This window comes from Ailuropoda melanoleuca, chromosome 8 (assembly GCF_002007445.2).
Source record: "Ailuropoda melanoleuca isolate Jingjing chromosome 8, ASM200744v2, whole genome shotgun sequence".
In the NCBI taxonomy this organism is placed as follows: domain Eukaryota; kingdom Metazoa; phylum Chordata; class Mammalia; order Carnivora; family Ursidae; genus Ailuropoda; species Ailuropoda melanoleuca.
In genome coordinates, this window is record NC_048225.1 from 71,150,140 (window position 1) to 71,164,460 (window position 14,321).

The following is a 14,321-nucleotide window of genomic DNA, read 5'->3' on the forward strand; positions in this document are numbered from 1 at the left end:
TGGTGTCTCACGGGTGCTGACCGCGAGTCCGCCTGCTCCCCCGTGCAGGTGGCCCTCCAGCCGCCAGCCGCCCCGCGGACGCTCCCGGAGCTCCCGGTCTCAGCCTCGATCCAGTGAGCACACCGGAGCTCCGGAGCTCCGTGAGATGCTTGGTGGTGCACGCTCCCGGCTCACGGACTCAGTCTGCCGTTTCCAGAGTGCGGGTCCGCGGTCCGCCCGCTCCCCGGTGCAGGTGGCCCGCCAGCCGCCCTGCGCGCGCGCTCCTGGAGCTCGCGTTCTAAGTCTGTTGTCTCGCGGGTGCCGTCCGCGAGTCCGCCTGCTCCCCCGTGCAGGTGGCCCGCCAACCGCCAGCCGTCCCGCGTGCGCTCCCGGAGCTCCCTTCTCAGCCTGCTGTCTCAAGCGTGCGGGTCCGCGGTCTGTCCGCTCCCCCTTGCAGGTGGCTACCGCTTCCCGGCGCCCTGACACGGCGGCTCCCTCCCCCTTCTGTTTAGCTTCCGATATCTGTGCGCGGTTTCACGGCTCCCCGCTTCGTACCTCGATACTCAGCGCTGGAGATGTTCATTTGTAGAGATCCAGATGTATCTTCCTGCGTCTCAGGCTGATTCCGTGGATATTCCTGCTGGTCTGGTACCTATCCAGCTCAACTCAGGGGACCGGCTGAAAAAGGGGTCCCCTACTCCTCCCATACTGTTTCCTCTTAATAAAGACTTCCATGATCTAGCCCCGATCCCACCCCAGCCCCTTATCACTTACCTTGCCTTATACGCTAGCTCTTATTCTTGATTTAGAACTAATTCCTCCAGAGGTGTGGCAGACTGTTTTGCATCTGTTTTCCATGCCTTTTCCCCCCTCAGTTTGTTACCTCTCTCGGAAGTGCCTTGTCTTCCCCTCCTCACCAGCCATTTGGAAAGACTGCAATTCAAACAAGCTCTCAGGTGATGTCTGTGCTGCTGGTTGACTCCCCTGCTATGAGTAGGACGGGCACAGACGATTCCAAGACCCTCCTGACCGCAAGCTGTCATAAAATTACACTTGTTTCTACTATAAAAATCTTTTCTATGTCTCTAGCAACATCTTTCACTATTCTTTCTTGAATTTTATGCTCTGCTCCCTCCCTCTAGCTAATCTGAACTAAGTCAAACTCCTAAAAGAAATGATGCTTTCGATGTGACTTTGAGCACTGTCTTTCCATCTGCAGATTTCTATTCTCCCCCTTCAGTTGCCTAATACCCACTCATCCCTCTAGATTTAGCTTTTGTGCTCTCCGTGCAGAATTTTTATCAAGTAGACTCCACTGCCCACATGGGGCTTGAACTCACGACCCTGAGATCAAGATCACATGTTCTACCAACCGAGGCAGGCAGGCACCCCAGCTTTTGGTGCTTTCTGAATGGGACATTACAATGAACCATAATTGTTGCTTTATATTCTCCCCCCACAACTTGATGAAAATCTTTGAGACATTCGGTTATAGCACCATGCCTTGACACAGAGTAGACGATAAGTCAGTGTACAGGGGATGAAAGACTTTATATTGAAAAATGAACAGACCTAAATGCAAAGCTTACTACGGAGGAAGAAAACTTGTCATGCTTCTCCATTAGTGGAGCTCTTAGTTTTCATCCCTTATGTCCTCTTCTATATGCCTCCCATCTGCACCATTTTCCCTTTTGCCTTATCATCTTCCAATAGCCCTTCACCACTTAATCTGTGTCTAATGAATTTTTGCATCTAACTTTTAACTTTCGGATAAAGGATATCTCAAATACTGATATATTTCTGTTCATAAGTGGGAATTACTTCTTCCTTAAGATTGCATTAGAAGCATTTCAATTTTTTGCAAATACTCAACTACTAACAACTGTTAACGTTGAAATAAGAACTTTTTAAAAATCTTCAAACACAGAGTCTAACTTATTTTTCCCGTGTTCAATACGATGACTGCATTTTGCAAGCATCCTTAGGCAATATACACACAATAGGCAGAGGACTCTTTTATTATTCATTTTATTTTCATATAAATTAACATCCTAGAAAAATTGAAATAGAAACACTAAATACAGTATTGCACATAGCGATCCTTGTTAAATGCCCTATTATTTCAGTGAAGAATGGTAATATACACATTGGAGGGACTGAAGGAGACAGGAAGACTACAAAACAACAACAAAAATCCACTACTGTTTCTTTGCACTTAAACTACAAACTAAAAGAGACCATACTTCACATAAATGCAAACATAGTAATGATTTGGAACATTTTCTTTTTTAAGTTGCTTTCCATAATTGGTTTCCAATAGCAAGAAATAGCAATAACCATCACTCCCAACAAATATCATCAAAAGATTTTTTACAAGCCCTACGTACCATTGTTAGATAAAACCATCACAGTGCATCATGAGATGACGTTAACACACTCTCACAAAGAGTGGGAGATTTACTTTTTTTTACCCCTCAAAGTGAAATGAAAGAAAATCCTTTCCTAAGCTCCTTCAGATAACAAGTCATTATATACTCATTTTACAGCTTTTAATCACCTGCTATAACACATAACGACAATCCCAATCATGTAAAAATACTCAGGCAGGTACGTTTAATTAACAGATGCCAATCCATCCAAAAACTTACTCCCCCCCCCTTTTTTTGGCCAACAATTAGTCATGTTTGGCAATTTTATGAGCATCATTTATTTAAATTCCTTCAAAGTACTGAGTCATGTTTTCTTTGTGAAGGCCAATGGTAATGTTATAGAGAGGCACACCGTTAGTTTAATTTATTTTAGTTGAAGATTAGCTTTATGTAGGGTCTCAAAGAACACAGGCTGATAAAAGCCCTCATTAAACTTACAACGCTGGTTCTTGCCTATATTAGATGATTTATAGGAAAGGGTTTACCTTTTGCTATATTTCTGCTATTCATTATCTGACTTGAGTAAAAAATGATAATCTCCTTTCACAAATATACAGTTAGGGAAAGCAACCCAAGAATTGGGAAAGCCTTGATCATGATACATAAATGGGACTTAAATTTTAAAATAGAAAATTTATATGTAGACATGTAACTGATACAAACAATTCACTAGAAATAACATTTTAACCATAAATCGAAATGCAGTGCCATGGAGTACTGGCTGTCAGTAGAAAGGAAAGTGTTTTGCTGGGATAAGGAATTTTCTCACAAAAGTAAATTTTAAGTTAACATTTAGCATGTTCAGCATTAATGCAAATATTGCCTTTTATACATGCTGTCTTGGTCTATCGATATAATACCACAAACTTTACAAAGACTAAAGGTGTCAAATTCTCCACTGACCCACTGCTTTTGCATTTGTCATGACTGTGCAGTAAGACTCAACAATCAGTGAACGGTCTAGAGAACACAAAGATTATGCAAGAGGTCAAGAGGAAAAATGAACAAAATGATGTCGTTTCCTTCCCGCCCTCAGGTCAGCTGAGTTTTGTGGAAGTGGTTACAGTGACTCATACTCATTCTGCTTTTCATTGTTCAGGTTTTCATGCTTATCTTTGCTTTCTGAAAATAAATGCACCAGATAAGAGTTATAGTTAGAAAGAAGAACTTTAAAAAATGTACGGAGTTTAGAACAGCCCAAGCGAGATCTTTTCATTTGGATCAAATTCTCTGGGAAAAGGTTAAAGATCTACCAGCCCATAAAGGAGAAAAAGATATAAATAAAATCTGTTTTATCTTTAACAATTTTCAACAGCCATGGGGCACCTGGGTGGCTCAGTCAGTTAAGCGTCTGCCTTCAGCTCAGGTCATGATCTCAAGGTCCTGGGATCGAGTCCGGCGTCGGGCTCCCTGCTCAGCGGGGAGTCTGCTTCTCCCTCTGCCCCTCCCCCTGCTTGTGCTCTCTTTCTCTCTCTCTCTCAAATAAATAAATAAAATCTTAAAAAAAAAAGAATATTCACCAGCGAAATCACCAAATAAATATTTTTGAGGGAAAAAAAGGCTTTAAAAATTTAACTTCTAACCAACATGAAAAAGTGTCAACTCACCTTTCTCGTTCTCAAGTCTATGCACAAATACATAAATATGAGGACTGAACGGGCTGCGTTGTTTCATGGCTAATACGATTTAATTCTCTTCTAGCCTTATAATGGCATGGTTGAGGTTAATTAATAATTATTCCCCCTCATTCAAAGCACCTTTAAGGTTGTACTTTAATCAAAAAGAAAATAGACTAAACCATAATATAATACTTGTCATTAGAGAAGGTTAATTTTGATATAGAGAAACTAAAGGGAAAATACCTTTTAAATGAAGATCTACTTCCTGTTTCTATATAGGGTTTCATCAGAGTTTAATCATATTCCAACCTGGGTTATTTTGATCTTTTCCATTCAGACCACATTAGATTAATCCAATTCAACACGCTCCTATTTTAAGGCCTAACCCAACTTTCCATTTAAAACAGCATCATTTACTTAGTCTTGTGGTACCAAGTGATACTCCCTCAAAACATTCAAAACAAGGGAAAACTCGTCATTTTTATGAAGCCCTGCCTTCCAGGGTGCACAATACGGCATTTAGAGAAGGAAGTGGGCAAGGAAGAACCTTCGATTAGCTTGTGAAACTCAGCCTCCTGGCCGACAGCTTTTACACAGCCAACTCCGTCGAAGCCCCTCGTGGGTACAAGCCGGGTCTGAGCCCCCCAGTGTGAGCAAAGGCATTTCCCATCATCTTTTAGATCCCAGTGGTGCTAATCCAATGATAACAGGCACGCTGGGTTCAAATGCAGCCCTGGGCTGGTGAAGCTGGTGTAATGGAGAAAGCGGGAAGCTGCCGTCAGCTCCTGCCGACGCCCACCTGTCTGGGTACGTGCATGTTCCTTCAGAAGGTTTGTCTTAATTCTTAAGCTTCGGAGGCTAGACACTGAGATTCTCTTAGCCTTTGGGGCTGATTAAAGGCATAAGGAAAAGGAGAGAGAGAGAACCGCTCACACTTAAGAGGAAAATAATTAAAATGTTATTACGTGAGTTTGTATATATTGTGAGGACAGTGTTTAAAAACCAAAGCAAATCACAAGTTAAGAAGAGAAGAGTTCAATACTTACAATTCCAGAGTCGTGTCTCGGTTTTATTTTATACAGTGATCTCCCCTTTTTCTGCCTGCAAGCCTCTTCCGCGTCTTTTACTCTGAGGGGAGAGAAGACGCGTGTGTTTAAACAAAGACCTATGGTAGGTGAGCAAATATCAACGCATCAAGGATCTGAATTACTGGAGAAAATAATACCACATACACAGGAACATCATCCGACATTGATTCAAAAACTTTGCATGTTAGAGCTCGAGGCTATTTCAACCAGGGGTTCTCACCTTGGAATCAAAGGATGTTGAATGGAATGATCTACAAACACATTAAACATTTTATATCACATTTCATCCTCTAGTAAAGGAGCCTTACGCAGAAGAAATTAAGGAAATATCCCTCATTTTCAGCTGAGGGTGCTGAGGATGACTCCAGTACATAAATAAGACTGGCCCGTTACAGAAATCTGAAGCACCAAACTAGTTAGAGTATCATACACAGACTCTAGTGCTTATTTTAAAATTATTTCAGATTCATTTCCACAGTCACACTTACCCATGCATAAGAGCGAATACTCGGGCCGCTCTTACAGAACTGAGCTTCATTAAGCAACAGAACCAACCATTTATTCGAAAACAGAAAACAGAACGTGTGCAGTAATAATGTTTTGACACTTCTGGGAGTTCTTTCTGGGAACACCTTCCAAGGAAAACAGCGTTGAATTTGTCAGATGTACAGTTAAGAGAGGATGTCATTTGGAGGGAAGCTCTTCGTTGAGTTCTGGACCTGCTGTTTGATGCTGGGTAATGTCCTGATACCACCGATTCTTGTATTCCCTCAAATAGTAAAAGGGCTTGCTTAATAAATATAACAGCATTATTATTATTATGATTACTAGACAGAATTGTTGCAAAGATCAAAACAATTTTATTTAAAAAGTTCTTTATAAATTGTAAAATGCTATCAAAAGTATATCTGATTGTTGGAATTAAACAAATGATAAGAAATCTGTAAACTAGGATGATACTGATAAAAAGGGGTACCGTAAAAAGGAAAATCACCTATTAGGTTACTTTCTTTAGGATTATGATTTCCCTTGGGAATGAAAAAGGAGTATTCCTGGAAAAATGAAAAGGCCGTGACTTATCTTAATAAAAGACATTTTATGCAGATCTTGAAGCTTATTTCCTGAAAGAAATGAACCATAAATCTATTTCTTGAGCCTGCAGTAAAAGATCTAATGGCAGAATTCCTCCGCCGTACAACTGAATGAATCCTGTTTTCAAACAGCGGATGGAGGAAATGATCCAGCACGCGGCTACAAGACTGATACTAGAGTTGACATGAAAGCATGACAAATGAAAGTAATTCCTTTTGGACGTAAAATGCCTGCTGAGTTGATATTGTTAGTAATTCCAGAAAATGATGATAGCTTAGAAGACACTCCATTGTTACTACTTTTATTACTTTCTACCCAAGTCATAAATTGCCTTTAATCCTTCCTCCAAACATTTGAAGACAAAAACATTTTCTTTATAACAAAGGATTGCAGAGTTCCCATCTTCCTCTGAAACAGCTACAAGTCAATTTAAGTTGAAATATTTGGACAGGGAATTAAAGAACTTTTTTTTTTTTAAAGCACTTAGCCAAAAACCAGTAGATCCCCTCTTAACTTTACTTGGAACTCTTGAAAATATTTTGTAACATTTATAAAAAAAAAATGTACTTCACAAGTATTTAGATCACCAAAGCATTTTAATTTTCTCACTATCCTATTTATTTTGTTTTTAAAACACATTTTTGCTAAGGATCACAGGAAGACAAATCTAATACAAACATATTTAATTTTATGCAAACACGAATCCAGCCATTCCTCACAGCAGAAAGAACAAACGCTGGAGAGAATGTGCGTCAAGGAACGCTCACAAGGTCTAGAGCCCTGCTTTGTGTGACAATCATTTATGGTGCAGTCAGCCCAGGTCAGGCTCTGGGCTCGGCTCAATGGTATAAGGACAATTAAATGCGATGTCTCCTAGGAGAGCTACACAGACAAGCAAGTCTACAACAAATGTGCCCTCAGCACCCACCGCCTCAGGTCGTAAGGTCCGGCCCCGACCCAGGAGGGTGGGGGTCGTGGAAGTCAGTCTGGAGCAGGCTGACAGATGAGCCTGGCTTCAGAGAGAAATCCTAACTGCTCATTAGTTTCTTGGAAGGGGAGATGGGAAGGAGGATGAAAACAGAAGAATACACACAAGGAGAGCTCCCACTCCTCCCCTGCGCTCCGTAGAGTCCCCACAGCCCTAGCGGCCCCGCTGGAGCTGGCTGCCTAGTCTATGCCCCGGTTTCTGATGCACCCGGCGGGGCTGAGTCAGTAGCTGCCCCCTAGCAGCCCAGGACAGGCACAAACAAATGAGGTGGGAGAGCATTTGTTATAATCAGCTTTCCGGACCTATTTTACTCTGGTGCCGTCAGTCCCTGCTGGTGGGTGAGGTAGGGAAAGGGGTGTGTTTCTTTCTTTTCTTTTTTTTAAAATAATTTTTATTACTGAAACTTAGGGAATCTAGTGGAAGGAGTCTATGAGTTTTGATCCCCACTTTTTTTAAAAGATTTTATTTATTTATTTACAGAGAGAGAGAGTGAAGGGGGGGAGGGAGGAGAGAGAAAGAGCGCGAGAGCACAAGCAGGGGGAGCAGCAGGCAGAGGGAGAAGCAGGCTCCCCGCTGAGCAGGGAGCCCGATGCAGGACTCGACCCCAGGACCCTGAGATCATAACCTGAGCTGAAGGCAGACATGCTTAAGCGACTGAGCCGCCCAGGCGCCCCAATGGGTGTGTTTCTAAGCAGCACCAGAGAAGGGGATGAAGAGGGCCTGTGGGCAACACTGCTCGCCCTGGCACTGAGGTACTCCCCTGAAGCCTGGCCCAGGCAGCCGCACCGAGCCCCGACCCCCCCCACCCCGTGCTCCCTCACCCCTCTCCTCCCAGCCCACACCCCGTGGACTTGCTCCCTCCAGCACTTTGTGAGCAGTGCCCCTCCTGAGCTTCCCAGCAAATGTGGCTTCTTCCAAAGGCCAATTTTATTTCAACAGAACTCTGACAACAAGAAATTTTTTCCACACTTTAGGCAGGAAAAAGAATGTGTCCCTGGAGGTGAGATCCACTGCCAGAGTTGGCAGAAGCGAGAAGCATAACGAGGGAGAGGCCGGGAAGGAGACGGCTGGGGCAGCGGTCCACACGAGCGTCTCCCGCTCGCTCTGCCGGCTCGGCTCGCCCCAGTTAGGCCTGTTGAGTACCTACTTGTACACGGTCCATCCTCTTTCCCTCCTGCCTCACCCCTCATTCAATCACGCTGAAAATTTCTTCAACTGAGTAGGAAAAAGATGTATATCTCACAACTAGACAGGCTTTCAGTGAAAAAGCATGGTGGTGATAACATTTCAAACAATAAATAAAAATGACCACTAGGTCCTGTTTGGAAAGGAGGTGGGGACGATGCTTCTTTATAAAGAGAGAAAGGAGAGGGAGGAAGCCAAGGCCGGGTGGAAGGAGACAGTGCATGGCTTCCAAACGTTGCTTGCACTTGGTCTAAACTCTGATGAGGGTGAGGGCTGGGGATGCTGTGCAGACAGAGTGCCAGGGCTTGATTCGTGAAGACGTGTCCTGTGCATCTGGCTGTCTTCACACAAAGGGGACAGCAGGGCATTAGTTAATCGAGATTTCGCCCTACCAGAGAACTACAGAGGGAAGTAAAGAATTTCAGATGACGTCTTCAATAGGCTTATTTAACAGCTGCAACTCCCAACCAGCTATCTAGATCACGGAAAGAAAATACGAGCAAAAACAAACCGTATGATAATGAAAACTCTTCACTCATCACGTGTAGTGATCTTGGAAAAACAACAACACAGAAAAGCAGAGACTGGAAAACAGGGAATAGCATCATGTCTTAGACAGAAGAGAAGGATACTGAGTGGTGTATAATGGCTATAAAATTTGCTGTTTATGGTAATATGTTGCTGTAATGGCTTTTATTGCCTATAGAAGTTCAGAAACAAAACTAGGCTGAGTAAATATCAAACATAGGTACTTAACCCTTAAATGGAGGGCCGAGAGTAATCAGAATATGAGGCATTCTTTATTTTCTATGGGAGAATTTAGTTATAGGAAATAGCCAGAAGACCGATACGGATCAGGTTTGGCAAACAGAGTAGCGGGTGACCAATTTGGACTTTGTCATAAGCACATTTTGGTTCGGAAAATGATCGGGAAGAGTGATGTGAATCCGTGTGTGATTCCCAGAAAACAGAAACCTGGTCCCGCCAAGGGCCAACTTTGTATAACTAATTTTGAATAAATTTTTTCTGAAAAAAATCAAACTGTTCTCTCAAACGGAACGACATCACTTCTACCCGACGGCCTGTGCTCGTCACCACGTAATGTGCGGGTACGGGGCTACCCCCGAGGCCTCCCGAGGTACATGCCAACATGAGGGCTCACCCCACGCGGATCTAAACTCACACTTCGCTGCCTTTGAGCCACTTGTTAGGGTTTCTGTTTCCCGCTACGACGGCCCGCTCTGACCACGTCTGGCTGGCACGAGCACGCCGGCCTTGAGTAGAGACTATCTTCTCCAACAGTTTCTAGCTTCTCTAGAGGGGAAACCAGATAACCGAGCCACTTTAAATAGGCTTCAAATTAGAGCAGTATGACTGAGCTCGATTCTGGCTAACAGAACAGAGCTCCTGGACCTGGAGGCAATCATTTCGGCTGCCGCAGGGCTTCTCCGTCGTGCCCCACTCCTCCCACAGGCTTCAGGGCTCCCAGCTGTGTCTGGAAGGCTGGGGAGGCCAGAGTCTGACATACAGAGAGGCAGGGCTTCACCACGCCGAAGGTCTAACCGTAGAAGATTAAGACATGGTACCCCTCGTCTCACTGCACCCCCAACCTGCTGGCCCAGCAGCTCGTCCACAAAGATGGAAAGCAATGCTGGAATGAATGCAAAACCTGAAATTCAAGCTTATCAAGGTAAAGAAGTGTGACACCATTAATGAGTAATGACAGATTTTGTGATGCTTCAGGGGACCACCTACAGGATGGGAAGGGAAGCATTTTGGGAGGAATAGGACTCCGAGATTATCCCTCAGTCGAAACTGTTTTTCCGCTCCAGGGCAAAGTGACCAGAGGAAAACAAAACATCTTTAAGTATTACAGCTTAAATTTAAATTTACTTTAAAAAACTTTTATATTAACTTTCTAAAAAATAAAGTTGTAAATGTAACCTAAAAAAGAAAATAAACAGATATTAATACATCTATAGGATTTTTTTATTCCTTATACGCAATTATCCCAAGTTGTAACAACTTCATTTGGTTTTAAGGAGTGACGAATTTAGAAGTTACAAAGCATAGAAAATTTGAGCCCGGGAGAATGAGTATGTTTTGAAGGTCTATATTAGAGACAAGACAGAGTTGGTGGTAGAATGATAAAATACTTTTTATCACAGAATTTGCTGAAACTAATTTGCATTCCAATTATTATCTTGGTATTTTTCAAAAAAAAAAAAAAAGAAAGAAAGAAAAAAAGAAAACTTTCTCAAATTTTGTCCTTAATATAACCGGGCACATTTAACCAAAGGTTATTCTAAACAAAGAGAGTGGTTTCTTATTTCTCTCCTAATAAAGACGTATTTTTCTCTGCACTCCCCCCTCATCCCCAGACCCACTTATTGTCAAGCAAACATATACAAAAAGTCCAGTGTGATTAAGTTTAAAGACAGTTTGTGAGATGAATAAGGGAGATACACTCTGGCACAGACACAGAGAAAAGAAACCAGACATCCCTGTAGCCTGCAGGCAGAATAATTTTTATCTACCTTCTAGAGCGAAAGCCAGGCTGGCCACAATCTTATCAAGAAAACAGATATGCTCTCATCATATGGAAGGAGAAAGGGAGTCACTTTTCTGCCACGAAACATTAATAATTTGGTCTAAATAAGAATCTGTGGCAGATGGATTCATTTCCTGCTGGCTCCAATGAGGTTTGCTGGGAGGGGCCTGATTCCTTACTGAAGTCCATGGCCTTGAGAGATGTAAGGGCAGCCCGGTGCCCACACATCACGTGTCGGAGGTCCTGATACACAGAATAATAAGCCAAGAGTAGACATAATTATCATTATTACCCGTTCACAAGGTACTTCACTGAAATACAACACCATCGTGTCTGCCAACAAGTTTACAGTTTTTTTAAGAGAAAGGGGGGAGAAAAGACACGCATATATACACAGAGAAGGGCGACAGCGGGAGACCGTAGACAAAGGCTGGTTAGGCGTGCCAGCTTTGAAGTTGTGGGTCTCTCTCTCTCCAGGTAAAGCTAGAAGTAGGTGTTAGGTACCTTGCGGAGTGAAAGGTGATCTGGGGAAGGTTACTCCTGGCTCTGACTTCTCTCCTTTTTAACCTTAATGATTTAAAATACATACACAAAAATACCACAAAACCCCTGACAATATAATGGGAACAATCAACCAAAAATGTCACTTATCACACTTATCATTGACTTCAAGTAAGAAGAACTTCAGTTTTCTCAGGCACAGGTGAATTTCTGAATTTCATCACTGACCATCTCAGACTTTTCAGGGAGAGCGCTGCATTTGTTTCCTCAAGCCGTTATGGAGAACCATTAGAATGAGCACAAAATTGCCCTTGACTCAAGGACTCCAAGCCTCCAGAACACTTTCAGTTTCTGTGATGCAACGGAAGCGTGGCTCCGTGTGAGCTGCAGGAGGGCTTGCGCGGTGCAGAGGGGTTGGCACAAGCACGCCATTCTGCACTCACGCCATGGGGGCACAAGGTGCATGCTGGCCACTTCTATCAATGACAGCAGCTGAGCTTGGGGAAATACTCATAGCCTAAAATCTAGGATTTCGTGACAGATACACATGTTCTATGTCTGTGTTCTAAAAACTACAAATATATATTAAACATAAAGCCAATAAGTAGAAATAATGTACATCAGTGTTTCCTAGAGGGTACATGTGGGTGAAAAGAGATGAATCGTTTACTCAGAAGAAAGCGCATTCAACCCGTCAAATTGATCCCTAGGGTCTGAATCTCTCTGGTGACTGTCTGAGATTCTATAAATGTAGAACATTACAATTCATGGATGAGCTATCTCAGAAAAAACCTTTTCCTAGGGTGTCGGAATGCTTAGAGATAACAAAAGATAGGTACGGATGTATGCCACCATGCTCTCACTTCAAAGCAAACAAAACACCCCCTCCCCCCAACACACACACATCATCATTCACATCAGCCCTTCTGTGGAACAGAAGTTGTCAGTCTTGGGGCGCCTGGGTGGCGCAGTCGTTAAGCGTCTGCCTTTGGCTCAGGGCGTGATCCCGGCGTTCTGGGATCGAGCCCCACGTCAGGCTCCTCCGCTAAGAGCCTGCTTCTTCCTCTCCCACTCCCCCTGCTTGTGTTCCCTCTCTCGCTGGCTCTCTCTCTCTGTCAAATAAATAAATAAAATCTTTTAAAAAAAAAAAAGTTGTCAGTCTTTCCCAACTGGCAAACCCACCAGCACTTTTTAGTTCTTANCTTGTGTTCCCTCTCTCGCTGGCTCTCTCTCTCTGTCAAATAAATAAATAAAATCTTTTAAAAAAAAAAAAAGTTGTCAGTCTTTCCCAACTGGCAAACCCACCAGCACTTTTTAGTTCTTACCCCCCCCCCATAGTAATCACTTTGAAGTGGTTAACTAGTCCCTAATTTTAAAATTCTCTTATCCTTTGGTCCTCAGAGAATTTCTTAGTTTTCCAACTATTTTTCTGAACATGCTTCCTCAATCTCTTTTGCTGCTAAACTTCTCCCCCATACCCAGGGTCTAATCTGGATTTTGTGGTATCTATGGGCGATCTCTATAGTTCCAGGTATAATGAAGACTTTAGGATCCACACCTCTAAGTTCTGATCTTTCCCCTGAGCTCCAGATCCCAGTGGACATTCTTCTTTCCTCCCCCACCTGGGCCTTGGTGAAGACTATAACCATCTGTAACCATTCGTCCTCTAAATCCTTTCCCTCCCTCCTCAACAGTCCTCCATATACATGCAAATAGTTAACAAGTTCTGCTATTAATGATTCCTTAGTAATGATTTTTAATCAGTTCCAACCTAAATTCCACTGTCCCTGATTGTTTTTCAAAGCTTCTCCTTATGTCATCTAGACCACTGCCACACCCCGCAGAATGGCCTCCACACTGGTCTAATCCATCCTTCACAAATGTCCAAAACATGGGAATCATCTGAGCCACTTATTCATGGTATTTGAGACCATTTACAATTTCTCCTTAGCTGCTACAATGTTCCTTGGGCTCCAAGCATGCAGAACTGCTCCCTACCCCATGGGAAGTCTTCGCTAAATCTGTTCCTCTGGGTCTACCCATTCTCTTTTTCTCTTCCTTCCGTGGCTCCTCAAATTAAGCTTAAAAATAGTTTCCTATAGAAAGTATAGATGACCCTCTAGGAAGGCTTATTTTAAAGACTTAAGGCCATTCATATATCTGTCTTTTGCCTTGTTGAATAGTAAATTCCTTGAGATTAGGGATCATGTACATTCATTTTTACATTCCCAGGGATAACAATAAAGTTGACACAGATAAGTATTTACTAGATGTCTGAAAAATAACTAAATAATAAAAAAAGAAAAATAACTAAATGAGCAAGTGAATGATGAAGGGAAATTAAAAGCAAGCTAAAAAAATTCATGGGGATAAGTTTTGACAAACAACTAGGACTTTGATTTAAATCTCTTGTTTTTGCCTCCTTCTTCCAGTAAACTCTTCAGCAATGAGTCTGGATGTCCAATTCACATTTTGAGTAAAGTATGCAGGGTTCTATTTGACCTGACCTTTGAGTTTACTGATTTACTATTTATAATTCCATCCATAAATAACAATGTAGTTGAATGAATGTACGTAAAATTTATGAAACAGGTTAGTGTATCATATTTACTTTCTCCCATCTTAAAGAAAAACTAAATTTATATACATTATATGAATCTTTAGGAGCCTATAAGGCTTCCACATGAAATCATGTCACTAACTCTTATTAGCTCCTAGGTTAGTGGAAAAGATAAATGACATAGATGTAATAAATCTTCTTTTCAACAAAGCATTTAAAGAATCTCTAATGGGACGTCTGCAGGCTGGAAAGAGAAATGATAGTTGGGGGAGAGGATACTTAGATGAATTTACAATGGTCACATATACTACAAAAAGATAACAGGGTGT

The 14,321-nt window shown here is 42.4% G+C and overlaps 1 protein-coding gene across 1 annotated transcript in view; it reads right to left on the minus strand.

The window, feature by feature from the left end:
* Positions 1 to 1,999: 1,999 nt before the first annotated feature.
* The window catches only part of FMN2 (formin 2), a 376,980-nt gene continuing 364,658 nt past the window's right edge, over positions 2,000 to 14,321 (minus strand). The window contains 2 exon segments of the mRNA XM_034667639.1: positions 2,000 to 3,530; positions 5,074 to 5,155. Coding sequence (XP_034523530.1) covers positions 3,504 to 3,530; positions 5,074 to 5,155 — 109 coding nt within the window. The 3' untranslated portion in view covers positions 2,000 to 3,503.